The 26,662-nt window shown below is 41.8% G+C and overlaps 1 protein-coding gene across 16 annotated transcripts in view; it reads left to right on the top strand.

The window, feature by feature from the left end:
* The window catches only part of LOC134077097 (protein SSUH2 homolog), a 28,843-nt gene extending 7,358 nt beyond the window's left edge, over positions 1–21,485 (top strand). For 12 of the 16 annotated variants that reach the window (XM_062532494.1, XM_062532506.1, XM_062532510.1 and 9 more), the window contains 12 exons: positions 896–964; positions 1,465–1,533; positions 3,857–3,925; positions 4,524–4,699; positions 5,713–5,773; positions 5,898–6,022; positions 7,354–7,416; positions 8,267–8,361; positions 18,974–19,066; positions 19,200–19,308; positions 19,625–19,735; positions 19,883–21,485. In XM_062532494.1, the coding sequence (XP_062388478.1) occupies positions 896–964; positions 1,465–1,533; positions 3,857–3,925; positions 4,524–4,699; positions 5,713–5,773; positions 5,898–6,022; positions 7,354–7,416; positions 8,267–8,361; positions 18,974–19,066; positions 19,200–19,308; positions 19,625–19,735; positions 19,883–20,032 (1,190 nt within the window). In that variant the 3' untranslated portion in view covers positions 20,033–21,485. The remainder of the gene's footprint in view (positions 1–895; positions 965–1,464; positions 1,534–3,856; positions 3,926–4,523; positions 4,700–5,712; positions 5,774–5,897; positions 6,023–7,353; positions 7,417–8,266; positions 8,362–18,973; positions 19,067–19,199; positions 19,309–19,624; positions 19,736–19,882) is intronic. The other 4 variants (XM_062532509.1, XM_062532502.1, XM_062532495.1 and 1 more) reach the window with 3 other exon arrangements.
* The last annotated feature ends 5,177 nt before the right edge of the window (positions 21,486–26,662 follow it).

Raw genomic sequence — 26,662 nt, 5'->3', positions numbered from 1 at the left:
TTCTATACGTCATCGGTACGACCCCCATCTCTACCCAGAACTGTGCCGGCTGCGTTCCCACCTAAGCGCACCCGGGTAACATCTAGAAGTAGTACTAGGGGGCTAGTAGGGTGAGTTCCGGGTAAGAAAATACCCGAGTTTTGCGTTCCCACATACAGCCACCCGTTTGATATCCGTTTGACATCCGGATGTCTCGCTCATGTGGGAAAGGGACTTATGTATACATTATATTCTTCAGTGGTTCCGTGTTGGTGGAATGAGTTGCCCAGTGCTTTCCGTTCCAGCAACAGTTTTGGATCTTTTAAGAGGGGTCTTAAGGCATATTTGTTTAATATGCACTTAGTCTTTTGAGCGTTTGTTATGTGTAATGGTTTGTATAATAGTATTGTTTTGTTATAATTTGTCCATTGTTAGAATTTGACATTTATTCTGCTATTGTCCTTAAATTTAGCCATACCATGCTATAGTTATTGTTATTATATAATTAACTGAGTGACTTATTTGATTGCTATTCTCATTTCATTGTTTTATTTCTCATTAGATTAGTGCTTAAATGATTGTTTTATTGATAATATTGCTATTCTCCCTATTTTGTAATTGTTCACTGTTATTTAATTTGTATTGTTATTTATTTGTATGTCGCTTTGGACAAAGGCGTCTGCTAAATAACCATAACCATAACCATAACCATATATATATATATATATATATATATATATTTATATTATTTCAATAACGGCCCTGTTCATCTCAGCCCTTCATATAGCCTATGAGAGTTTCTTGGGGGGGAGGGGGTCCTTTTTTCATGTCAAAGCAACTGCCCCTCTAATTGATTAATTAATCCGACTCATATTTTAGCCTAATGGCAATTTTTCATAATTTCATTCCATTTAAGATGAGGAGCAGCCACAAGCCTCCACACCACGTGAGGAAAATATGAACCATGATGAGGCACAAAGGACAGGTAGGCCTAAGTGATGATCACCAAATAAGGTGATTGAGTGCTGTATTTCAGTGCTTTACTTATTTGTGCATACAGTATGTCATGGCTGAAAGGGTTGACAATACTTATGACCCCAGTATTTTGGGAAGAACATTAATTTATTCATGATACATAATTCATTCACAAAGAAAATTGGTGTCCTTAAAGGTCGGCTTTTTCCTCATTTTATTACCTAAGCCATTAAAATCAATTTCCAAAATATGAAATTATATTCCTCTTTTTAGTAAACTGAAGCATGGGTGCCAACAATTTTAGCTCTGACTGTATTTATATTTTAATAATGGTCCTGTTATTCTCAGTCCTTCATAAACTGTAGCCTGTGAGTTTTTTTTTTTTCCATGTCAAAGCAACTGCCCCTTAAAATCCCTGTGCACGTCCCTGGTGTAGATGAATTGATTAATTAATCAGACTCATATTTTAGCCTACTAATGGTAATTTTTCATAATTTCATTCCATTTAAGATGAGGAGCAGCCACAAGCCTCCACACCACGTGAGGAAAATATGAACCATGATGAGGCACGAAGGACAGGTAGGCCTAAGTGATGATCACCAAATAAGGTGATTGAGTGCTGTATTTCAGTGCTTTACTTCTTTGTGTACTTGATAAATACACTTAAGGGTGCCTTCCTCAGCTACCTTAGCAGGTAGCTATAGCCTTAGGCCAGGGACAGATGTCATCAGGTGGTGTCCAACCTTCACTGGGTGTTTCGGCCCTCAACCACAACACCCTCCAGTTGGTGGGCCCGCAGTGAGTGGCCAGCTCACTGCCCACCTACCCCTGGCTTCCAGCATTCCTCCTCTCTCTTACTCCAAATCCAGCATGAGGCTCGTTCCGCCTCCTCCCCCATCCGGCGAGCTGCTTGCTTCTTACTCTGCTCATCCATCCCTATGGCTGAAAGGAAACTCCATGCAGATCTTGCTGGAAAGCCCCTGCACCCTATCTCCACAGGGAAGACCCACGCCTGCCAGCCTCTGTCTCGGCAGTCTTGGGCCAGCTGTTGGTATTTACCAGCCTTCCTTTCATGGGCCACCTCGCAACCCTCCTCCCATGGCACAGTCAGTTCGACAAGGACGATCTTCTGATCCTTGGTTGACCACAGCACTATGTCAGGTCAGAGGGTTGTTTGCACCACCTCAGGAAACTGCAGCCTCCTCCCAAGGTCCACCCTCATCTCCCAGGAGCTTGCGGCATGAACAAGGCTGGGTCTTTTCCTTTTGGTGGTCTGCACGGGCCTAGCTCCTTCCTTAAGAAAGGTGATGGCTCTCTGTGCGGTTGTGTGGGCTGGTCTCTTCTTGACCCTCTCCCGCTCTATGGTGTCGGCCAATGAGAGGAGCACTTTGTCGTGGCGCCACCTATACCGCCCTTGGGTTAAAGATGTTTTGCACCCAGATATTACATGGGCCATGGTCCCCCTCTGGCTGCACAGCTTACAAAGTGGATCCTCTCTTAGCCCCCATGTGTGCAGATGTACTGGGGAGGGGAGGGTGTCATAAACAGACCGCAAGAGGAAGGAGATGCGATAGGGCTCCAGGCGCCACAGATCCCTCCATGTGACTTTGCGCCTGGGCAAATCCCATTTTGTCCAGGCCCCCTGGGAACCTTGCTGCACCGCTTTGGCTACTCGCCTCTCCTCCTCCCTACTCCTCACTTCCGCCTGCACCATGCCTCGCCTGGTTCTGGTGTTTGCACCTCCCCAGGTTTGGAATTGTGCAGAACCGAGGCCTTGTCGGTGGTTGCACTGGTTGCCAACTATATCCCGCAGCTTCAGGGAACTGACTGCCTGATCAACAGCTGTGTTGGCAGCCCATATATATGTCATGGCTGACATTGTTGGTACCCCATGCTAAAGTTGACTAAAAAGAGGAATATAAAATCATCTTTTGAAAATTGACCTTAATGCCCTTAGTAATAAAATTAGGATATATCCAACTTTTAAAGAGAAACTATGCAGGATTGGCGATTTCATCTCCGGTTTCGCTTTTCGTTTTCGTTCGTTTTAGGCTTGCATATTTCTCTGCAGAGCTGCCCCTACAGCTTTAGCGTGTATATTTATACATATATAGGCTATATAAATAAATTGCAAGCATGGTTATTTTTGTTCCTTACGCGTCTCAGACTTCCAGATGTAGGAGGGAGCGATCGCCTCCTGCACAAACTGCAAGGTTACAATAGCGGATATGGACACTGTAGGCGGGAGGAAATATTACTGTTTTCGATCAAACTGGTCAGTCAAGCAAAACAACGATTTCTAAGCTATTTTATGACTATGAAAAAGTTGCATAGGGTCTCACCAATTTTCTTTGTGAATGAATAATGTATCATGAATGAGTAAATGTTCCTCCTTAAAATATTGGGGTCATAAGTGTTGGCACCTCTATGTTAACAGTGTGCGCTCAATTCCCATAGGGGCAGGCAGATTTCTATTTTTAACTTAGGCCACTTATTTCATGGATCCAGGATACTATGCATCCTGATAAGTTCCCTCGGTCTTTAGAGCTAAAATTGCCCCACATCATCACACACCCTTCACCATACCTAGAGATTGGCATGGTGTTTTGTTCAGTATTGTTCAGTTAGCCTATTAGCCTGTTTGATGCTCATGCGCATCAAATCAGCTAATAGGTTAACTTAACAAAACCGAACAAATCAAACACCATGTTAATATCGAGGTATGATGAAGGGTGTGTGATGTGGAGCTATTTTAGTTCCAAAGGTCAAAGGAACTTTATCAGGATGCATGCTGGATCCATGAAATAAGTGGCCTTTAAAAATAAAAAAAACTGTCTGCCCCTATGTTAACCCTATGTGCCCTGTTATTCTCCGTCCTTTTCATAATTTCATTCCATTTAAGATGAGGAGCAGCCACAAGCCTCCACACCACGTGAGGAAAATATGAACCATGATGAGGCACAAAGGACAGGTAGGCCTAAGTGATGATCACCAAATAAGGTGATTGAGTGCTGTATTTCAGTGCTTTACTTATTTGTGTACCGGTAATTATAGTTGATAATAATATCAATATATAATTTCATGTGCACTTTTACCCGATATCATAATTTCATGTGCACTTTTACCCGATATCAAATAGGAAACCTCGACGTTGAACAGTGCTTACAACAGATTAGCTACACAAACATCTGCATAGCCTATATGCAACCTCCAGAGTCTACACATACAACACAAAGCTTACACATACAAAACAAAACTGATACTCATAAACCATCTAGGAGAAGTGTTTCCACATACATGATGTGCAAAAATCTGAAAATCTCATATACCTCAAATCCCTCTAATATTCACTAAATAGTTTAAATATAAAAGTTGTTCTGATTAATAAAACACACATGTCCAAAAAATCGGGTCCATTTTTGTGCTCTGTCTCTGAGTAGTGTTACCAATTCCACATGTAGCTGTCAAATTACAAGAGTTTTAGAGCATGCCAAGTTGGTGAAAAAAGGCAAAACGTCGGACGCAAAGAGGAACCTACTTTAACATAATAATCTGTACAAAAACAATAGAGCCTTGCACCTACAGTGCAGCCACTGCTTCAGCATGCAGCAAGGCGTCCCCATCTATAACTGAGAACACGGCCCGAGAAGCCTTCATCAGGTATGCCGACAACAAGTGCTGCTGCAGTACAGTCCCAGCCAAGGAGGGGGTCATCACTGGAATGGAGGCCTTCGACACATATAGGGTATGGATGCCTCTTACACACACCCACACACACACATGCAAGCAAGCTAGAACATGTGCATGCACATACAGTACACACACACACACACACACACACACACACACCGACACACACACACACTCACACACACACAGATACACACGTAGCACGTATGAGCATGCACGCACGCACATGTGCACACTCACACACACCAGGCTTTTTGAATTGAATTCCAATTCAATTCTTGAAATTGAACTTGAATGAGGTCAAAAATAGGATGTAATTACAATTCAAATGTGAACTAAAGGAATTACAAATGAAATTCAATGAAATTCAAAGAAATTAATCTACATAATTTAAGGCTAGTGTTTAACAATGAAGTTTCACAGTATATGTCAGATATGATCGCAACAAACATATGAATAGAATAGAATAGAATATATACTTTTTTGATCCCGTGAGGGAAATTCGTTTCTCTGCATTTAACCCAATTTTAACTGAATTAGTGAACACACACAGCGAGGTGAATCACACACTAACCCAGAGCAGTGAGCTGCCTGCCCAACTAGCAGCGCTCAGGGAGCAGTGAGGCGTTAGGTGCCTTGCTCAAGGGCACTTCAGCCGTGGTGGACTGGTTGGGGATCGAACCAGCAACCCTCCGGTTACAAGCCCGAAGCCCTAACCAGTACACCACGGTTGCCCCATATAACTGAAAACAGTAACCAATTACATTTCCAAAGTAACCTTCCCAAAACTGAAGATTCAACACATTCTTCCTGTTGTGCGACTGTGGATTGCATTCCACTTCCTGCCATTCCTATTCAAATTCAACTTCCTGTGGGTTGGGGCCAATTCAATTCAAATTCCAATTCATGAATTGAATGTAGGCCAATTCTAAAATTTGGAATTGTGTACAAGCCTGACACACACACGCACACACACACACACACACACACACTCATCCAGATATGTGTGCATGCACACAAGCACACTCAATGCTCCTGCTTACCCTCAGCACACACGTGTGTTTTCAGTATCGCCTTGTGACTTTCCGTGAGACCAGATCTACTCAGCTGAGCTTCGTATCCTACCATGGTAAAATTCCAAAACCGTGACCTCATTAATCAGTAAAAGTGCTGTTCCACCATGCCTTAGCCACACTTCATGCATGGTATAGAATTAGTCTCGATTTATGTGTGTGTGTGTGTGTGTGTGTTAGGGCAAGATGTCGATGCGCCTTCCAGAGGAGCAGTTCCAGACATTTGGGACATCACTGTGCAGCCTCCAAACTTCTTCAAGGAACAGGAACAAAGTGTCAGAATGCCCCACACCTCATACGTGCAGGTACTGTACGCTGGGATAGTCAGTTTCCTCTCGCTCTCTCCCTCTGTCTCTCTCTCTCTCTCTATATATATATATATATACAGTATATGTAAATGTAGTTAATTCCAATAAATTCAACTCAATAGAGCTCTACTAAAATGACACCTCTTTGTATTGCCAAAGTATTTCTACACAGGTCAGTGATAGTATTGCACAGTTGTTAGTAATTGTACCGTTAGTGGTATGTAAAAGAAAGAAAACAAAGACATAACATCCAACAAAAATGTGTGTGTATGTGTATATGTGTGTGTGTGTGTGTGTGTGTGTGAGAGAGAGTGAGTGTGAGGATGGGAGTCTCTCTATATACAGTATATACTGTATACAGTATATACGGAGACAGGGTTGCCTCCGCCGAGACATTATTTCCATTGAACAGGTCACCTCGGAGGCCGTTATCCCTCCTATCTCCCATTTGTATTCATCACCCATGTATTTAGAATACAGTTTTATTCCACCGTTGAAATTGTTGTACCACCTCCATGTTTTCCCTAAAAACGTGGTGCATTTCTAAGCAGGTAAGAGGGATAACTATATTGTGTGGCATAATAAGAATTGGGAGCACTTAGACTCGGCGCAGTAATTTCCTCACTCTTGCACTTTCAGTTTCACTTTGGAGTGAGGATATTACTGCGCCGAGTCTAGTCTACATATACTGTATGTGTATATATTATATATACATATATATATATACATGTATGTATGTGTACTGTATATACACAGTATATATACTGTATATAGAGAGAGAAAGAGCGAGAGAGACAAATTAGTAGCAGCCTGCCACAACCTGAGGGACAGCCAGTGAGGCCATAACCATCAACAATGTTGTATATTTGTTTTTATTATTAGAATTGTTGTTTTACTTTTACTTTTATGTCTTCTATGTCTACTTTTATGTCTTCTTATGTGTTGATTCCACAATTCTGTTGAGCATGTACTTTTTTTTCTCATTAACCTCCTATGTGTACATTTTATTGAGCTTTGGCAATAATGTTTCTGCTACGTTCATGCCAATAAAGCTTTCCTGAATTGGATTAAATTGAGAGCGAGAGAGAGAGAGAGAGAGAGAGAGAGAGAGAGAGAGAGAGAGAGAGAGAGAGTGTGTGGATGGGAGTCTCTGTCTCTCTATATCTATATACAGGATATTGAGTGTATGAATAGGATTCTCTCTCTCGACTCCTGTCCACACACGCACACTTATATTTAAAGCCACATTTCCCATTTACATTCACAATTTCACATTAACAATTCACATGTCATGTATGTGATGACCAGTTGTCTCTCTGTCCTGGCAGGATTGTCCATCTTGTTCTGGGAGCGGCAAGACACAATGCACAGGCTGTGCTGGACTTGGGAATGTGAGAATGATGAGGACTTGTTGAACAGGCCTACAGTGCACACTACACTAAACACTGACACACACAGGCCCAATCCCAAAGTCTGGACTCACAGACTTTGGTGCGCATTGTCGTGAAATTCGTAAAGGCTTAGGGCTGTCCCAATGTTTTTCCACGATTATGTCGTGGCCGACAAATTTTCCATTTCCATTGTCGTGTCCGAATATTCAAAGTCGGGAACAACATTCGAACGAGGAAGCGTAATGTGACATGTACAACGACCCGCGATTTATTGACTGCAACATTCTATGACGTTACGAACAAAAGTCTAGCATGTCAGAATTTTTGGCGAATCTCCTATGACTCCCGTGTTGACACTTACACTGCGACAACACACGGAAAGGCTACGATAGATGATCTTGTAATGTGGTCACTCTTGCGACTAAGACCCGGCAAGATTTTGTGGTTCTCTGATCTCCTAGTCTGACATGGTCAATCGTAAAAGATAATTGTGAAAGACAAAAAATTGTGTAGCCTGCACAGGCCATTACAGAGCCCTTTCCGTGAGTCCGCATCGGTGCAGACTTCACCAAAGGGAATTATCCACAGTTCCAAGTGTTGTGACGTTTACCACAGAGACCATAGGAAAATCCGGAAATGACAAGACATCAATTAAGTCTGTGAGTCTTCAGTCCTTAGTCCTCAGGGCTCACTTTGGGATTCAGCCAGACACACACACACACGCACACTCACACACACACACACACACTGTTAATGTGACAATCCCAAACACACACAGGTGTGCTTACAGTAAAATCTCTGAGTGATGACATTAACGGACGTCTGTGTGTTCTGTTTGTCCTCCTAACAGGTAATATGTGTATGGTGCGGTGGCCTTGGCAGCCGAATATGGCCGAATGGAGTGTATGGCATGTGCATGACATGTGGAGGAAGAGGACGAAACATGTACGTCAATTATTTGACTTCCCGCCTGGTGCGAACACTGCAGAGGCCGAACACATACTGTACTTCACGCACAAGCACATCTGACTGTTTCCCTTGAAGAGAAGTGAAGTGTTTTATGTGCCCAATCAATCATTAGAGTAGCAATCAGCCTCCGTGCAGGTGCACATGGCTTTCAAAGGGAATAGAGGGAGCACACTCTGATTTGTGTATGTAATTTTGATTGAGTTTCCGTAGGTATCCGCTGCCTTAGTTTGTATAGAAATGAAGTGACACATACAACAAGAGGTGAACGTATGGGACGTGCAGCAGGCATAGGCAGCAGGCCTAGTTGGTTTCGTTTCAGCACTGACTCGCGGTCACCAGCTTTTGTGCTGTGTGCACGAACGGGTCGCGCGTGGGCGGGGAGGGGGAGGGGGAGGAGGAGGAGGAGGAAGAGGAAGAGGAAGACCGTTAGATTGATGAACGAGCTGTGAAATGATGGTAGGAGGTGAAGAAGACTATTGGCTGGAGTTTTTCGAGCCCTGCCCGTGTGCTGTTCGTGACTGGGTTCTTGAATAAACAAACTACAACAATACTTGAAGAGATGAGCTTTATCTATTAAAGTCATAGTGGTTAGTTACAAGCATTCAGAACCGCTTGGTCTGCTCCAACTCCACGTACTGCGCATGCGCATTCTAATTCATAGTCATTGGCTTAAACAATTAGAGTATAAACAAACTACTAATTGTTATATCATTACATCTCCTTTTCTTAGAGGAATAGTATTATCCTTTATGAACTAATACATTTTACCACCTTAGTAACTTCAAACTGAACTATTACTCTTAATGCATTTAACTGCAATATTTAATACTGAACAGCAGGTTATGAACTCATAACTTTACAACTTTACTGTTCTAAATCTGCTCAATCAGTCTCTCAGGTGGCTTCACATTCCTAGAAGGTCTGAGGACTGGTGGTCCTTGCACTGAAACCTCTTCTTCAGCTGATGGATTCTCTGAGTGTTGCAGTTGATCTTCAGCATCATCATTCCCTTTGTCTGCTATGGCTGGTCCAATGATGTCTCTCCGGTTCCGTCTAAGCACAGTGCCATCTTCTGTCTGAATGGTGTATGACCTTGGTTGAACTTCATTGAGAACTGTGGCTTTCTGTGCCCATGTATTTGTTTTGTCTTTGAGTCTCACATGGTCGCCAGCATGCAGCTCAGGCAAGTTCCGTGTTCCTCTGTCATAGTAGAACTTCTGCTTTGCTTTTTGCTGCTCTTTGAACCTCCTCACCTTCTTCCCCTCTTTAGTCGCAAGTAGGTTCTCCGGAACAGGCAGGTTTGACCTCAGCCTACGTCCCATGAGGAGGTGTGCTGGTGACATGCCACACTCAAGCGGTGTCGTGCGGTATACCAGCAGGCTCTGATAAAAATCAGCTCCATCATCCCTTGCTTTGTACAGCAGTCTTTTAACCGTCTGAACTGACTTTTCTACTAACCCATTAGACTGTGGGTAATGAGGACTAGATGTTGTGTGTACAAAATTCCATTCAGTTGCAAAGTGTCTGAAACTGGCATTGGAAAACTGCGGTCCATTGTCCGTGAACACCTCACTTGGCACACCATGTCTGGAGAATATAGCTTTCATGGATGTTATCACCGCCTCTGCTGTAGTGGTGTGCAGTCTACATACCTCTGGGTACAGGGAATAGTAGTCTGTCACTACTATGTAGTCTTTCCCTGCACAAACAAACAGATCAGCGCCCACCTTCTGATATGGTCTGTCAGGCACCGGGTGTGGCTTCAGAGGCTCTGCTGGATTGCTTGCTTGATATCTCAGACACGTTGGGCAATTTGATACTTCATTTGCAATATCCTGATTTAGTCGTGGCCAGTACATCACCTCACGTGCTCTCTTCCTACATTTTTCAATCCCGAGATGCCCTGCATGTATCTTCTTTTTTTTTTAATACTTTATTGTGTTCATTCAAAGTTCATTCAAGTTCATTCAAGTTCAGAACAATCATTCATTTATAAACACATTTTCAGTTTTTCTTTTTTTTCCCCCACTTGTGATTATTTCAAAACAGACATAAGAAAACGGTACATAGAAAGAATAAATAAAATAATTAATTAATAAATAAGAAAATTAAAGTAAATAAAAACCACACACACACTGTTTCATGTACTCCACCCCACCCACCCTTTTAACCCTTCTTTTTGCTCCCATCTGCAGGTCTACATCCATCCATCCTCACAAACCCCACATTCACTCCCCCACTCACATCAGCACACATTCATCCATCCAACCATATATCCACACCCACCAACTTTCATCCACCTAAATACCCACACTTTGCGACATTCATCCATCCACGCATACACCCACATTCACCCCCACACAAAAGAATTCACATAAACTCACACCCCCCCCCCTCCACATGCCCCCCCCCCCCCCCCCACACACACACACACCCACCCACCCACTCACGTCCTAACCCCCATACACAAAACAATGAACCTAAAAAAAAATAAAATAATAATAATAAAAAAAATATATACATATTTATTAACTGAGTGTAGTTTTGATTTCTCATGGGGGTGCCATAGTTTAGATTGGCTCCTCATCTTAACATTTGTAAAGGGACCATTTTTTGTCATACACATTCTCTTTATTATTGATTCTATAAGTTATTTTTTCCATACTTTTCATTTCCTCTATACTTTCCAACCACATATCAGTAGTAGGTGGTTCTACTTTTTTCCAATTCCTTGTAATTTGTTTTAAGGCTGTTATTCTAAAGACCCAAAAGAGGTGGAGGTGTTCCTTTTCCAGCCCTCTGGGTCTTATGCCCAAAATAGCATTGTGATTTTGTATTGACACATCTTTGCTTAACTTTTCTCGCGTAAGATGTTGGACTGCCTGCCAATATTTATTAAGTTTATTACAAGAGTAGAAAATATGTGTATAATCATCGTTGTTTACACCGCATTCCCTCCAACAGCTGGTGTTGGTTTGCGCATATTTGGCCATTATTGATGGTGTTAGAAAGTATCTAATAGTCATCTTCCAGGCATATTCCTGCCAGTAGGGGGATCTAGTGTAAACATTAATATCTTTCAGGCACTGTTTCCACTCCTCTTCACTAATGGTTTTGTTCAAATCCAGCTCCCACTTCTCCTTTATGTGATCTAATTTTTCAGCCCCACATTCCTGTAGAATATTATATATTTGTCCAGTTAAATGTTTAGTATTCTCACTCTGACATTTTTTCGACATGTATTGTATAAGTATATGTAGATCATTAAGACTTTTGAGATGTGCTTTTTCATTCAGATAATTCCTAAGTTGCAAGTATCGATAAAATTGATTGTTTTGGAGCTGGTATGCTCTTGCTATATTTTCAAAAGGTTCTACACCAATGTCACTAAACATTTGGCTGTGCATAACCAGGCCTTTATTTCCCCAGCTTTTAAAAGTGTTATCAAGTGTATTTGGGGTAAAGTCTGGATCACTCTGTATTTCTCTTAGACATGTCAGATGTCCTTCTTTTATTTTTATATTCTTACATATTTTTCTCCAAGTTTTGACCGTATTATTTAGTACGAAATTATTTGTTTTCATCTGCTTTGTGGTGAAGAGTTTATTTAGGTTACCAACCAGTATTGTCTCCATATTTTTCCATTTTGGGCCCAAGCCTTTGTTCAACATAATCAAAATTAATTTCACTTGTGCTGCATAATAGTAGTTAATTAAATTTGGTAACGCTAACCCCCCTTCCCTTCTCCTCTGTTGCAAAATTTTAAGTTTAACTCTTGGTTTTTTACCATCCCATAAGAATTTTCTAAGTAAACTCTCCCAGTATTTGAAACTTATGTGAGGTATATAAAGTGGGATATTTTGAAACAGAAATAAAAATCTTGGTAAAATATTCATTTTTATTGCACTGATCTTCTCCATTAACGTGAAAGGCAAACTTCTCCACCTATTTAGGTCTTGTTTAACAGATTTTTCCAATGTTCCAAAGTTGCTTTGGTAAAGCTGTTCAAGGTTATTTGGTACTATCACCCCCAGGTATTTTATGCTATTTTGGTCCCATTTGAAATTATATGCAGTTTTGAATTGGTTATCTAATTGGCAGCCAATTTGCATCACTTCGGTTTTATTTAAATTCAACTTATACCCTGACACATTACTGTAAGATGTTATTTCACACATTAGGGTCGGCAAGGATTTGTAAACACTTGTTAAGTATAAAATGATATCATCGGCAAACAATGCTATTTTATGTTCCTCCTTTCCAACATAAACCCCTCTTACCTCTGTATTCTGTCTAATTCTTTCAGCTAATGGCTCTATACATAGAGCAAATAGTTGTGGAGATAAAGGATCACCCTGTTTGGTTCCTCTCTTTATTGTGAATGAATCTGACAAAGTTCCGTTAACTTTCACTCTGGCTTGTGGAGTTGCATACATTCCTCTGATTAAATTAACAAATGTCTGATTAAACTTAAACTTCTTGCACACTTCTATTAGGAAGGGCCAGAATAATCTATCGAAAGCTTTCTCTGCATCCAATGTTATGGTTAACATAGATAGCTTATTTTTGGAGGCATAGTCTATAACATTAATGGTGCGATGGATATTATCACTCAATAATCTATCTTTTACAAAGCCTGTTTGGTCCAAGTTGATTATTTTAGGCATTATATTTGACATTCTCTTGGCTATTATAGCTGTAAATACTTTTTGGTCTACATTTAGCAGGGATATAGGCCTATATGAAGAGCAACATTCAGGGTCTTTTCCTTCTTTATACAACACTGAGATTATTGCTGAGTTCCAGGTATTGGGCCAAACTCCTGTTTCTAATATCCTATTAAAAACCCTGCACAAAATGGGTATTAATAACCTTGAAAATTCCTTATAGAATTCATAGGTGTACCCATCGTCACCCGGGCTTCTCCCGGCCTTCCCATTCTTTATGGTCTTTGCTATTTCTATTTCAGTTATTGGCTGTGTTAACTCTTCATTCTGACCGTCAGTTACAGCTGGAAGCTGCAACGTATCCAAAAATGTTTTAGTTTCTTTATTGTCAACCTCCAATTCAGGTGTATACAGATCTTGGTAAAATTCCCTGAAACCAGATGCGATATTTGATTTTCCCCTTCTGTAAACACCTCTTTTATCCTTAACCGTGGCTACTATAGATCTTTCCTGTTGTTTTTTTAACTTAAATGCCAATTTTTTCAAGGATGTTGTACTATTCTCAAAATGAGTTTGCTTACAGAGTACTAATTTTTTTTCGATCTCCATTAATTCTAATGATTTCAGTAGTTTTTTAGTGGCACACAATTGTGTATATACTGTACCTCTGCTTTCATACAAATCTCATATTCCTTTTGCAGGTCACCTACTTTCTTTTCTAAGAGGGTCTTTGTTTTTTCTTTTTGTTTCTTTTCCCAGGAGGAAAGTGCAATTATTTCTCCTCTTATTGTTGCCTTTGCAGCTTCCCATAGCACTATGTCCGATACTTCACCATTATCATTTAACTCGAAGAAAGACTTGATCTTCCTCGCAATTTTATCTTTGCATGTATCTTCTTAATCATTTCTTTCCTCAAACTTTTGGGGATTACGATCTTGCTGCCTTTGTAGATGATGTCCCCCACCACCGACAATTCTGCCCTACAGTTCCAGTATTCTGTAATGTCAGGTGAACAACCCTGCTTAGTACTAGGCCATCTCTCTATGGTAACTTTGCGCAGTCTTTTCAGACTTTCATCTTTGTTTGTCTCTGACTTTATTTGTTCCATCTTCTTGTCTGCCACAGGCATTGACCTTGTTATCATGTCCACATACGCGTCCACATCATCAGTCATACTGGAACTAGTTGGCTCCTTTGGGTCAACTGCTCTTGACAATGTGTCTGCAGTATACATCAGCTTACCGGGTGTATACGTCACGTCCAATGAGTAGCGTTGCAGTCGTATCATCATCCGTTGGATTCTTAGAGGACAGTCATTCAGAGGCTTCTGAAACAACGCAATCAGTGGCTTATGATCTGTCTCAACTGAGATTTCTTGTCCTGACACAAACTGGTGGAATCTCTCACAGGCATACGTTATGCTTAGCAACTCTTTCTCAATTTGTGCATAACGCGTCTCCGCATCTGTCATTGAACGTGAAGCGTATGCAATTGGTTGCCAGTCTTCATACTTCTGCAATAGCACCGCCCCAAGCCCACTCTGTGATGCGTCAGACGAGATCTTGATGGACCTCACTGGGTCGTAAAACCTCAGCACTGGTTCCAACGTGAGCTGTGTCTTCAAGTCTCTCCATGACTTTTCATGTTCGGGATTCCATTGCCAGTCTGTTTTCTTTTCTGTCAATTGTCTCAGAGGTGCCATGCGCTCTGAGAGATTCGGTATGAACTTTCCCATGTAGTTGATCATTCCATGGAATCTTTGTACGTCCTTGACCTTCTTACACTGAGGCCTTGGCATGTTCTCAATGGCTGACACCTTTCTGGGATCTGGCCTGATGCCCTCACTGCTCAGTATGTCCCCAACGAATGTCAGTTCGGTCACTCCTAGCTGACACTTCTCTTTGTTCAGTTTTAAATTGACTTTTCTTGTTGCCTCGAGGACACTCTTCAGCCTCTCATCATGTTCTGCTTTAGTACTTCCCCATACTATGATGTCATCCATTGATGTATCCACGCCATCTAGGTGTTCATAAATCATATGAATTGTCTTATGGTACACTTCTGGTGCAGAAGCTATTCCAAAAGGTAGCCTGAGAAATCGATATCTCCCAAATGGACTGTTGAACGTACACAATTTTGAGCTTGCATCGTCCAATTTCAATTGCCAAAAGCCAGATGATGCGTCCAATTTACTGAAATATTTTGCGTTTGCAAACTGTGACATAATCTCCTCTCGTGTGGGAAGTTTAAAGTGTTCTCTCTTTATTGCTCTGTTCAAGTTTCTTGGATCCATACACACTCTAGGTTTTCCATTCTTTTTATTCACTATGACTAGTGAGCTTACCCAGTCGGTTGGCTCGTCAATCTTTTCGATCACCTTCAATCTTTCCATCCTGTCCAACTCATCTTTCATTGGCTTTTGTAGAGCAAACGGCACTTTACGACAGGGATTGATGACTGGTGATACATTTGTATCCACTCTTATGGTGTGTTCTCCAGGCAAGCATCCAAGACCCTGGAATAAGTCACTGTAATCCTTCATGAGTTCCTTATAGTCCATATCTACTTCACTGTCCACTACAAGCACCCTCTTCACAAGGTTCAGTCTCTCGCAAGCCGATAGGCCTAGTATGGTCTGCACCTCTTTAGGCACCACTATGCAGGGCTGGACTGGGACCAAAAAACGGCCCGGGCATTTTTGGCCATAGTGGCCCACCATGATAATTTACACGATAAAACATATGTGCACACTGTTTTGTTTGTAAAAAAATATTTAAGTAAACCGCAGTAGCCTGCATGGAAGCGAGTAGGCTAGCCTACCCTTGCTAAAAAAAAATATATATATTATTGTACTCTCTCTCTCTCTCTCACACACACACACACACACACTAGAGTGACCTTTAAACCAGCAAGGATGAGGTTGTGCACAAAACTCATGCTATTAAATGCTTCACTAAATAAAACCTGCTATAATTTATGTTGAGCATTTGCACAGTTTTAGCCAACAATTCACCTTGATACTATTTAGTGAAGATGTATAGGCTACACATCCCAAAACATTTTCATTGTTAATTCCATGGGCTATCACCATTCCTGTTTCATTCCATGCGTCTGACTGCATGTCTGTGTGTATGGGTGTCTGCTTGACGCAAAGAAATGTGATAGTTTGCTTGTTGTACTGCGTCAAGATTGACAACAATTTCGACCAATCGTGACTGTCTTAAGATTTCAGAAGGTTGATGGCGAGCCGACAACTCGTTAATTTAATGGGTATCGCAATTCAAATGCGGGGGGTAGGCCTACACAGAAACCACACAAAAAGACGCGCTCACACTATAAAACTTTGTTTTGCTTAACTGGGTGCTGAATCCTACATAGTAGGCAGGTTAATACATCTAAAAGAAGCAAGGGGAAGAAGCAGTCGCAGATTTCAAACTTTTAATTGTTCGTTGTGCGCCCAAAAAGTTCAGCCAACATTTCGGCTCCTTCTTACCTGCCTCACAGTAGCTATTCTGACCTCCTCCTCAATCTGTCCCTACTGGGTCACGTCTCTCACCTCTTCCTCCTCCTCCGAATCAATTCCTCTGTGTAACTCTGTTGCACACTCGCATGTGCCTCTCTGAAGCCTGCACTCGGTGCTGCTTCTGCACTGCTGCTATATGTCGACGGCCCTGTTTGAACTTGTGGTGGCAAACATTTCTGTAATTTTAGCACATTTTTGCTGCATCCACTTGTAGGCTTTAGCCTTTTATCTCGCAACTTCTCTGCGCCCCCCTTGCGCTTTTGTGGTTTGTCTTCGTACATTTTCATATACGGACGGTCTCAAACTCCGATCGAACTCCAGTCAAGAGGGAGATGAGGCCGGGAGGGAGTTAGGGAGGGCCCTGAGATTTCATTGGACTAGCCCAATGTCCATTAAGGCAGTCAACCAATGGGCCGCGATTCCCTACCGTTGTGGCCGTACGTTATATAAATGAGCCTAATATTTTTTTTAATTATTATTAAATAGACAGCCTCGGCCCAAATATGCGTCGGCCCACCGGGCATTGCCCGGTATGCCCTATGGCCAGTCCATGCCTGCCACTATGAATGCGAGTGTGTGCTCTCTGTCTTTGTGTGCCACCTTCACCATGCATTTTCCTTTCACAGGTATGGCTGTTCCTGAGTATCCACATACTTTCACTTTTGTGGCATGCAATTTAGGTCTGGGTCTAATTTTGTTGAATACAGTCTCTGATATCACATTTGCCTGTGCTCCAGTGTCCAGTTTCATTGCAATGTGTGTGTGATTCACCCTCAACGTCAGTATCCAATCCTGTTTATCAGCGTTCTTTTCTGTCACTGCATCCACATAGAATTCGTCTGAATCACTCTCATTTACAGTATGAACTTTACTCTGGTCTGCTTGGTTACAATTTCGTGCATAATGATTCTTTTTATTGCAATTATGGCAGACTTTACCGTATGCTGGACATCTTTTGGGAGGATGTTGAGTGCCACATCGATCACATTTCCGTCCTTGTTCGTCTCTGCGCGCCGGTTTCGTTTCATTCCGTGTATCCTGAGCTGTGCTCTTTTTCCTCACGGCTCCGTGTGCGTCGCTTCTCACGGCATCAACGTTGCAGCTCTCACCGAACAATTCTTTAGCTTGCGTTTTCACCGTCTCTGCTGCTCTACACATTCTGATGGCCTTATCCAGATCCAACTCTTGCTCCCGTAAAAGCCTTTCTCTTAGACTATTATCCGGAATCCCGCACACGAGCCTGTCCTTTATCAATGAGTCAGTCAGCCCTCCGAATTCGCATGTCTTGCTTCTGTTCCTCAGCTCAGTCACATATTGAACGATTGTCTCTCCTGTTTTTTGCACACATGTGAAAAACCTATGCCTCTCGAAGGTAACGTTAGCCTTTGGGATACAGTAAGCCTCGAACTTCGTAAGGATCTTGTCTAAATCCAGCCCGTCTTCCACACTATCAAACTGAAAGTTGTTGTAGACTTCTAGCGCCTCATCGCCAACAACATGCAAGAACACTGATGCTTTCGTTTTTTCAGATTTCTCATCGGCACCTATTGCTGATAAGTATAACTGGAATCGTTGCTTGAATCTTCTCCAATTCTCAGCCACATTACCTGTCAACTGTAGATTGGGTGGTGGTTGTAATGCTTGCATTTCATTTAGTCCGTTTCTTTTTATCTCCTTGTTAAAACAGGCCAACGACGTTCTCTCACTGCTTGATGTTCCTAGTGCTAGCTTCCAACTGCGCTAGCGGAGTACAGGCTAACTTTCGTCAAAGTTGTTAGATAAGATTGTCTTTTCTCTCCAAGTCCACTTCTGACATCATGTGCTGTTCGTGACTGGGTTCTTGAATAAACAAACTACAACAATACTTGAAGAGATGAGCTTTATCTATTAAAGTCATAGTGGTTAGTTACAAGCATTCAGAACCGCTTGGTCTGCTCCAACTCCACGTACTGCGCATGCGCATTCTAATTCATAGTCATTGGCTTAAACAATTACAGTATAAACAAACTACTAATTGTTATATCATTACAGCCCGTTCCGCAGATGATTTCATTTCCACTTCAGTGCTTCCAACTCAGTGGCTGTAAGTGGGTTAGGAATAGGATTTCAAGTGATTTTGCAAAAATGGCCAACATAGCTAATTCCATACCCTACCTTTAAATTGTCTTTTTATCAACAGCTTTTATGCTATCCATATTCAATTTTTAAACTGTCTATCTTCACACTATCAACTTTCAGAAACTATGAAACCACCATGTCTACCCTAGCAACACCTCAGTAACCATAATCTATCTGTACACTTTTGCATTTTACATGTACAGTAGCTCGTTTAAGACAAGTCATAGAAGTTTGGGTCAGATATTTGTCTCTCCATGTGTATGCACTTTTGTGTCTACAGCTGCTGGGGCTGCGGTGGTCGAGGCTTTCAAACTTGCCTCAGCTGCGTTGGCAGTGGGAAGATCATGAGGTTCACCCAACTAGACGTCAAAAGGTGAGATCATTGTACAGTATACGCCGTCATGTCCAGTTAATGACTCAGCAGCACAGACAGGCCAGTGCTTTGAAGTGGTCAGTGATATGAATGTAATGGGTTGGTGGTCTGTCTCCATGGCTGTGTGCTGCAGGACTAACCACATAAACAACAAGTATGTGGCAGAGCTGGAGAGTGGCATCAGTGAGGAGAAACTCCAGAAAGTGTTGGGGAAGATGATGCACAAGGATATATGTCAGCAGGTAAAAGTCATCAAGAGTGTGTGCGTTGTGTGTGTGTGTGTGTGTGTGTGCGTGTGTATGTGTTTGTGAATGTCGTCTAATTTCTCTCAAATCTGTGTGTGTATGTAATGTGTGTGTGTGTGTGTGTGCGTTGTGTGTGTGTGTGTGTGTGTGTGTATGTGTTTGTGAATGTCGTCTAATTTCTCTCAAATCTGTGTGTGTATGTAATGTCTGTGTGTGTGTGTGTGTGTGTGTGTGTGTGTGTGTGTGTGTGTGTGTGTGTGTGTGTGTGTGTGTGTGTGTGTGTGTGTGTGTGTGTGTGTGTGTGTCTGTTTAGGTAACTTATGTGAAAGACTTTGCTGATCCTGCTGTGGTTGAAGCATCAAAAAGGCTGGTGAGAGAACACCAAGATGCCTTCATCTCCAATGGATCACGCATACTGCAGCAGGTAGCATATGCAGGCGAGGCATGTGTGTGTGTGTTTGTTTGTGTGTGTGTTTGTTTGTTTGTTTGTTTGTGTGACAGACCGGAAGTGGTGTGTGTGAATGTTGTTCTCTTTGCCTAATACGTTTCTGTTGTGTGGCTGCTGTTTCAGTGCCAGACCATTGAGCTGATCCCCATCACCTGTGTCAGCTACACGTGGAAGGAGAAATGCTTCCAGTATCTTGTGTACGGGGAGGAGAACAAAGTGACATCTAAGGACTATCCAGGCTCCTGCTGCTATGGCTGCTGTGTCCTGTTGTAACAACTTTTGAAGAAGACTGCAGTACATGTCTAATCCAGTTGAGGGCGCTATATCCATATACTGTGGTGTATATGGACGCACACACAGTGGCACCACCATAAAATTTGAACAGGGGTGGCCAGCGATAGTAGTAGGCTACCCATTGTAATACACTCTTAAAATGAATGTGTTGGAAACAAACTCTGTTGTCCCTGGCCTGGACACACACAGATGTGTAAAAAAAACAACACAAGTTATGTTATTTTCAATATAACAAATAACAAAGCAATGTGTTGGAAACAACACAAACTGTGTTCAAGTCAAGTCACATTTATATAGCACACTTACTGTAAACACAATGTAACTGACCCACAGAAATGAAATAAAAATATAGATGAAGAATTTTTTTTTTTTACAGTAAAGTCAAAGATGGCACTTAATATAATGCTGAAAAGAAATAGAAACAAGATAAATAAACAAACAAGGGGAGAAATGAATGGACATTATAGGCCGAAGAAAATAGATGGGCTTTAAGTTTGATTTGAAACTACTGATAGTGGGACAGGACTTAATTTCAATGTATGGAGGTTATTCCAGAGTTTAGGGGCAGCAACAGAAAAAGCCCTTTAGTTTTTAGGGCTGCATTTGGGACTCCCAACACACACACACACACCCACAAGACACCCACTGGAGGCTGGGAGAGACACGTATCCGCACGCACAAAGTGTGGGCATGAGGGAGAGCTCCGAGTCCTGGGTGTTGTCCCATCCGACAGCCGCGCGCACTAAGTGTGCTGTGGGGGTGGGAGAGAGCGAGGTCCAAGCAGCATGAACTATATTCAATGTTTGAAGCGTGAACTGTACAAACATGTCTACAAATAAAAGCATGAGTGCATTATCATTAACCCTATATGAAATAATGAAGAAAATAAATATTTCCACACATTTTATTACCAGTCATAGAGCTCATAGAGTACATTGAACAATTAAAAAAAATAAAACATAATAATAAAATAAAAAATATATATATATCAATGGGGGTTTTATGTTTCTTTGGAGCAACAACATGCAATAATGGTAATAAATACAGAAAGTGCAGTCTATTTAAGATATATCTTTTTATTTCATAACAAACGACATTTTATGAAAGATCTTCAACATCAACTTCAACTTCAAACATTTGTGCTGAAAAAGTAATACAGTTACAACCAGTTACAATCTTAGTGGGGTTTGTTACCTAGAAGTAACAAAGGAGTATTATTTTTATCCATTCATTCCCATTCAGTGTATGTACAGTATGTCTGTTCCTTTTCATCCTCTTTCAGCTCTCCATCTCTTTCTTCAGCATCTCTATCTGGAGATATCAATAAGCATACTGTATCAATAAACACATTGTTATTGTTATAAGTATTTTTTTTTTAATGTACATACTGACAAATACTTGAATAAGTCTTGGTATCCTGCCATTTGACCATTTGCCATTAGCTAAGCATATAAACTGGGAATTCTCATTCCACTGTTGCATATTGTTGCTTTGAGGCAATATAGCTATTTTACACTTTTACAAATAAATATTCAATGAAAACATAATCAACAGAGTGAAACTGAATCAGAACTTACCCAAAATTGTGAAAACATTTTTTATTCCATGGAAATCCTTAGAACTTTTTCAAAGTTTTGTGGAGCTGAAAAAAAACAAGCCTGTCGCAAGTGAGGAAAAGAGATTGAAAAGTCATGTGATCAAATACAAGCATTCTGTTGGCTTTTCATGCTTCCTCCTAATCTAAATGAGCATTTTTTATTGGTGCAATAGAGGGTTCATTGTCATTTGTCATTTTATACTCGGACATCAAGATGCCGTGAGTCGATATGATGTTAAGTTGTGGAAACATTAAGTCGTCATTAAGTAGTCTTTCCTTCTCTCTCTCTCTCTCTCTCTCTCTCTCTCTCTCTTACACACTCACTCACACAGCGACTTTATCTGCATACGTGAACTGGCATAGATGCAGTCATATCAGATATCAGACAGAAGAACTGTGAGAACATATTGTGTTTTGATTTGTTGACCACCGTGACCCTGAAGGAGAGCAACACATACACCACCCCCCCCCCCCCCCCACACACACACACACACACACCACACACACACACACACACACACACACACACACACACACACACACACACACACAGTACATGGTTGCATGTATGTTTCTCTTTACTCTAGTTCTCTCATCCCTTCTGTTTATCCCCTTCTCTTTCTCTCTCTCTCTCTCTCTCTTTCTTTCTCTCTCTCCCCCCTAGATCGTAAGCTTTATGATGCGTATGTTAGTTACCCAAGTGGGAACAGCGTTTCCATGGCAATGACCTTTGCACTTCGGGTTCTCCCCGAGGTTTTGGAGAGTAACTATGGTTACAAACTCTTCATCAGAGGCAGAGATGATCTCCCAGGTGAAGGTACGTTCATGAGCTCACACACACACACACACACACACACACACACACACACACACACACACACACACACACACACACACACACACACACACACACACACACACACACACACACACACACACCATCTATATGCTTATTTAGACATATTGACAATCCAATATTATGCTTGAAGACTGATCAGGCAGTCAGCATGTACTTTCTATTTACATGTTTTACTAGAAAAAGTTCCACAGTTCCATGGTTGTGTTAACTCCTGTCAGGCCTATAAATGGCCTTATAGAACAGAGAGTTCCTTCTGCCTGTAGATGGCGCTCTTCAGCAGGTTTCCCTCTGCCCTCCCTGCATTATACAGTATACACTATACAGATACAGCTGATGCAGGAACGGAGCCACTAAAATCCATAAGGACTCCACCCATTCCAGTAACCGCCTGTTTGTTGAACTCAGGCAAGCACTTCTGCCGTTTTATGGCCAAATAAGAGAGACATGGACACACCTACTAGAATTTTCAGAAATGGATGAACATAGTACAGTCTAGTTGCACAGCTATGCTGCTTGATGCACAGCCCCTGAATTGAGACACAGCCTACAGTATGTTGACCCACTGCGGGGCCTTGGAAGTGTTTTAGTGAAATGAGGAAGGGTTTTAATTAATTTCCTGTCTTTCCCATGATCCTTTGCAGCTGTGTTTGACGCCATCGACAAGGCCCTGTTGCAGAGCCGCCGACTTCTCATCGTGCTGGATGGAACACAGATGGACACACACACGCAGACACGCACACACACACCTGCGCACATGGACACAATCCCACTTACTCACGTTGAGCGCACGTTGGGTCAGTATGAGGCTCTGGTGAACTCGGGGCTGAAGGTGGTCATCGTCCAGACGGGGGAGGGAGATGGGGGTCCAGCCTGCCCCCACACACACACTGCAGCTCCTCACGCGCTCCAGACGATCACTCTGGCACACACACACACTCACAAACACTGGCCAGCTCAGCAACGCTTCTGGAAGGAACTGAGATACCACATGCCAGCACCACGAAGGAGACTCTCTGAAAACTCACACACACGCCACTGCTGTCTGACACACACACACACACACACACACACACACACACACACAGACACAGACACAGACACAGACACAGACACACACACACACACACACACACACACACACACACACACACACACACACACACGCACTCACTCACTCACTCACTCTTATGGATGTGGCGTACTGTAGACTTCCAAATACCAGAGTTATTAGGATAAAGTGGTATCCAAGTGGGTGAATCTATAGACAGTAAAACATAAGATTTGTAGCCTACGTAGTCATTTTGATAGTAGGCTAATATAGCTAATATACACTTACTGTACAGCCTGTGTTGCCTTCATATAAGGCTTATATAAGGCTTTTAATTTTTTGCGGCTCCAGACAGATTTTTTTTTTTTTTTTTTTTTGTCCAATATGGCTCTTTGAACATTTTGGGTTGCCGACCCCTGTTCTAGTGATAGTCTAGTCAATAGTTTGGAATAATAGCAAGTGTCCAGTGCGATGACAGAGATCATTTAAATCACGTCAATCGGAGTGCACTCCAAATCTGGCTGCTTTGTTGATTCCGTCTTTAATTCGAACCCAAGAAACGAAAAGTCTTGCTTTTGGAAGCAGGAGGTATATTTATGTTATTTCTTTGGCCTTTTCTTGCAGCTTTTTTCCCCCCTTTTAATTTTATATCCATGATTGCCTTGAATTCTTCACTTACAGTAATGAAGCTTAACATTGTCTGCTGGTAATCAGGCTGGCAGGACGGTAAGGAGCCAACAAGTTCTGTAGGCTAATCGCTGCATGCATGTGCTGTCAATCTCTCTCCTGCTCAAGCAAAAGGTGTGTGCATACAATACATATAAAATGTAAATAATCTACTGTCCTGCGTACAGGTCTGCATAAATTGAGTTCACTTTACAGAAAAATGTAAATAATCTACTGTCCTGCGTACAGTTCAGCATAAATTGAGTTCACTTTACAGAAAAATGTAAATAATCTACTGTCCTGCGTACAGTTCAGCATAAATTGAGTTCACTTTACAGAAAAATGTAAATAATCTACTGTCCTGCGTACAGTTCAGCATAAATTGAGTTCACTTTACAGAAAAATGTAAATAATCTACTGTCCTGCGTACAGTTCAGCATAAATTGAGTTCACTTTACAGAAAAATGTAAATAATCTACTGTCCTGCGTACAGTTCAGCATAAATTGAGTTCACTTTACAGAAAAATGTAAATAATCTACTGTCCTGCGTACCCGGATGATACGCACGGTACGGCAATTCTCCCTTTTTGCAATTCCATTTAGGATTTTATAAAACCCTTATACAAGAGCCCATCATTTATGGTGTGATCAGTGTGCCTGGTCACACACACACACACACACACACACACACACACACACACATACGCACACATCACACATGGGGAACTCAACTCCAAAATGAAAATCACTCTTAGGGAGCAAGTTTGAAAGAGACGGTCAAAACAAAGCTTAAAACTGCCCTCTGAAGTGTTAGCTTTTGATAAGTCTTTTTTCAACAAACAAACATCCGTGTTCCCGCCCTAGGACATCATCCCCCATACACACATAAAACAGATATCACACCCGAGAAGCCCATTCAGATAATAGGGGTGGAGAACATAGTGACTTAACGCAGGCCCGGAAGACACATTTGGTAAGCTATCCCTTGCTTGTAATAAGATAACCTCAGGGCTGGTGCTCCTCAGTGATGCTGCTCCTCAGTGATGCTGCTGATGCTTCTCCTCAGTGATGCTGGCTGCTCCTCAATAATGCTGCTCCTCAGTGATGCTGCTCCTCAGGACTGATACTCCTCAATAATGCTGTTCCTCAATAATGCTGCTCCTCAGTGATGCTGCTCCTCAGGACTGATACTCCTCAATAATGCTGTTCCTCAATAATGCTGCTCCTCAGTGATGCTGCTCCTCAGGACTGATACTCCTCAATAATGCTGTTCCTCAATAATGCTGCTCCTCAGTGATGCTGCTCCTCAATGATGCTGCTCCTCAGTGATGCTGCTCCTCAGGACTGATACTCCTCAATAATGCTGTTCCTCAATAATGCTGCTCCTCAGTGATGCTGCTCCTCAATGATGCTGCTCCTCAGTGATGCTGCTCCTCAATGATGCTGCTCCTCAGTGATGCTGCTCCTCACAGCTGCTTCCTCTTCCACTGGCTCCTCACTCTTTATGCGCTAACGATTTTGTGGAAGCAATTCAAGATTCAAGATTCAAAAAGCTTTATTGTCCGACATGTTGCCATGTTGGAATTTGTTCTTTGACTGAAGGCAATGTCCTAATTATGTGTTTGTGATGTTTTGTGTATATTTTACCTTGGGTATGAAGGATTTTGCGTATAGTGAGAGGCACTCTGCATCTTCTGCCTGAGTGCTCCTGGAGAATGGAATTTCATTTATTTTCCACTGCCTGGATGTACAGATCTGACAGCTACATGTTTTTATGGGATGCTGGTGATATTGCCCCCCTGCTTGATAATCCTAGCCAGCTTTCCCTTGCATCTGTTGGTTAACAAAGAGTACCAATATGTGATGTTGAAGGAGAGGACAGATTCTATCATTGTCTGATAATACCATTGATTAAATGTGCTGTCTGCAAGTATCACACTGAAGTAGACTTAGCTGTAATTTGTGTGGTTGTATGTGGTTGTACATATCAGCCATTGTATCATTGAGTTGTTTCACAGTTCTATGTGGAGTGTTGGCTGTTGTCCATTAATGTTTTGTGCTGCTGAGTCTTATACTAAAGGTGTAACAATTAATTGATTAATCAGCTAGAATTAAACTATTGATTTAATTGTCATTTTATCTAAACATTCTCTGATTGCTGCTTCTGAAAATGTAGTAATTTCAGCTTTACTTGCTCCTCTATTACAACAACACCCTTTAATTTATATCTTAATATCTTTAATGTGCGGACAAAGCAAGACATTTTGGGTAATAATGTTAATAATGCTTTGGGAAATAATCGTTAGTTGCAGACACACACACTCTCTCTGTGTCCCTCTCTCTCTCTCTCTCTCTCTCTCTCTCTCTCTCTCATTATAATATCAAAACTCAAAATGGGCACCCCCCCAGGAAGAGCCCATGATGTAAGGGGGTCATAAA

This window comes from Sardina pilchardus, chromosome 3 (genome assembly GCF_963854185.1).
Source record: "Sardina pilchardus chromosome 3, fSarPil1.1, whole genome shotgun sequence".
Classification (NCBI taxonomy): domain Eukaryota; kingdom Metazoa; phylum Chordata; class Actinopteri; order Clupeiformes; family Clupeidae; genus Sardina; species Sardina pilchardus.
Note: the sequence above shows the minus strand (reverse complement) of the source record. Positions and strands in the feature narration are given on the sequence as shown.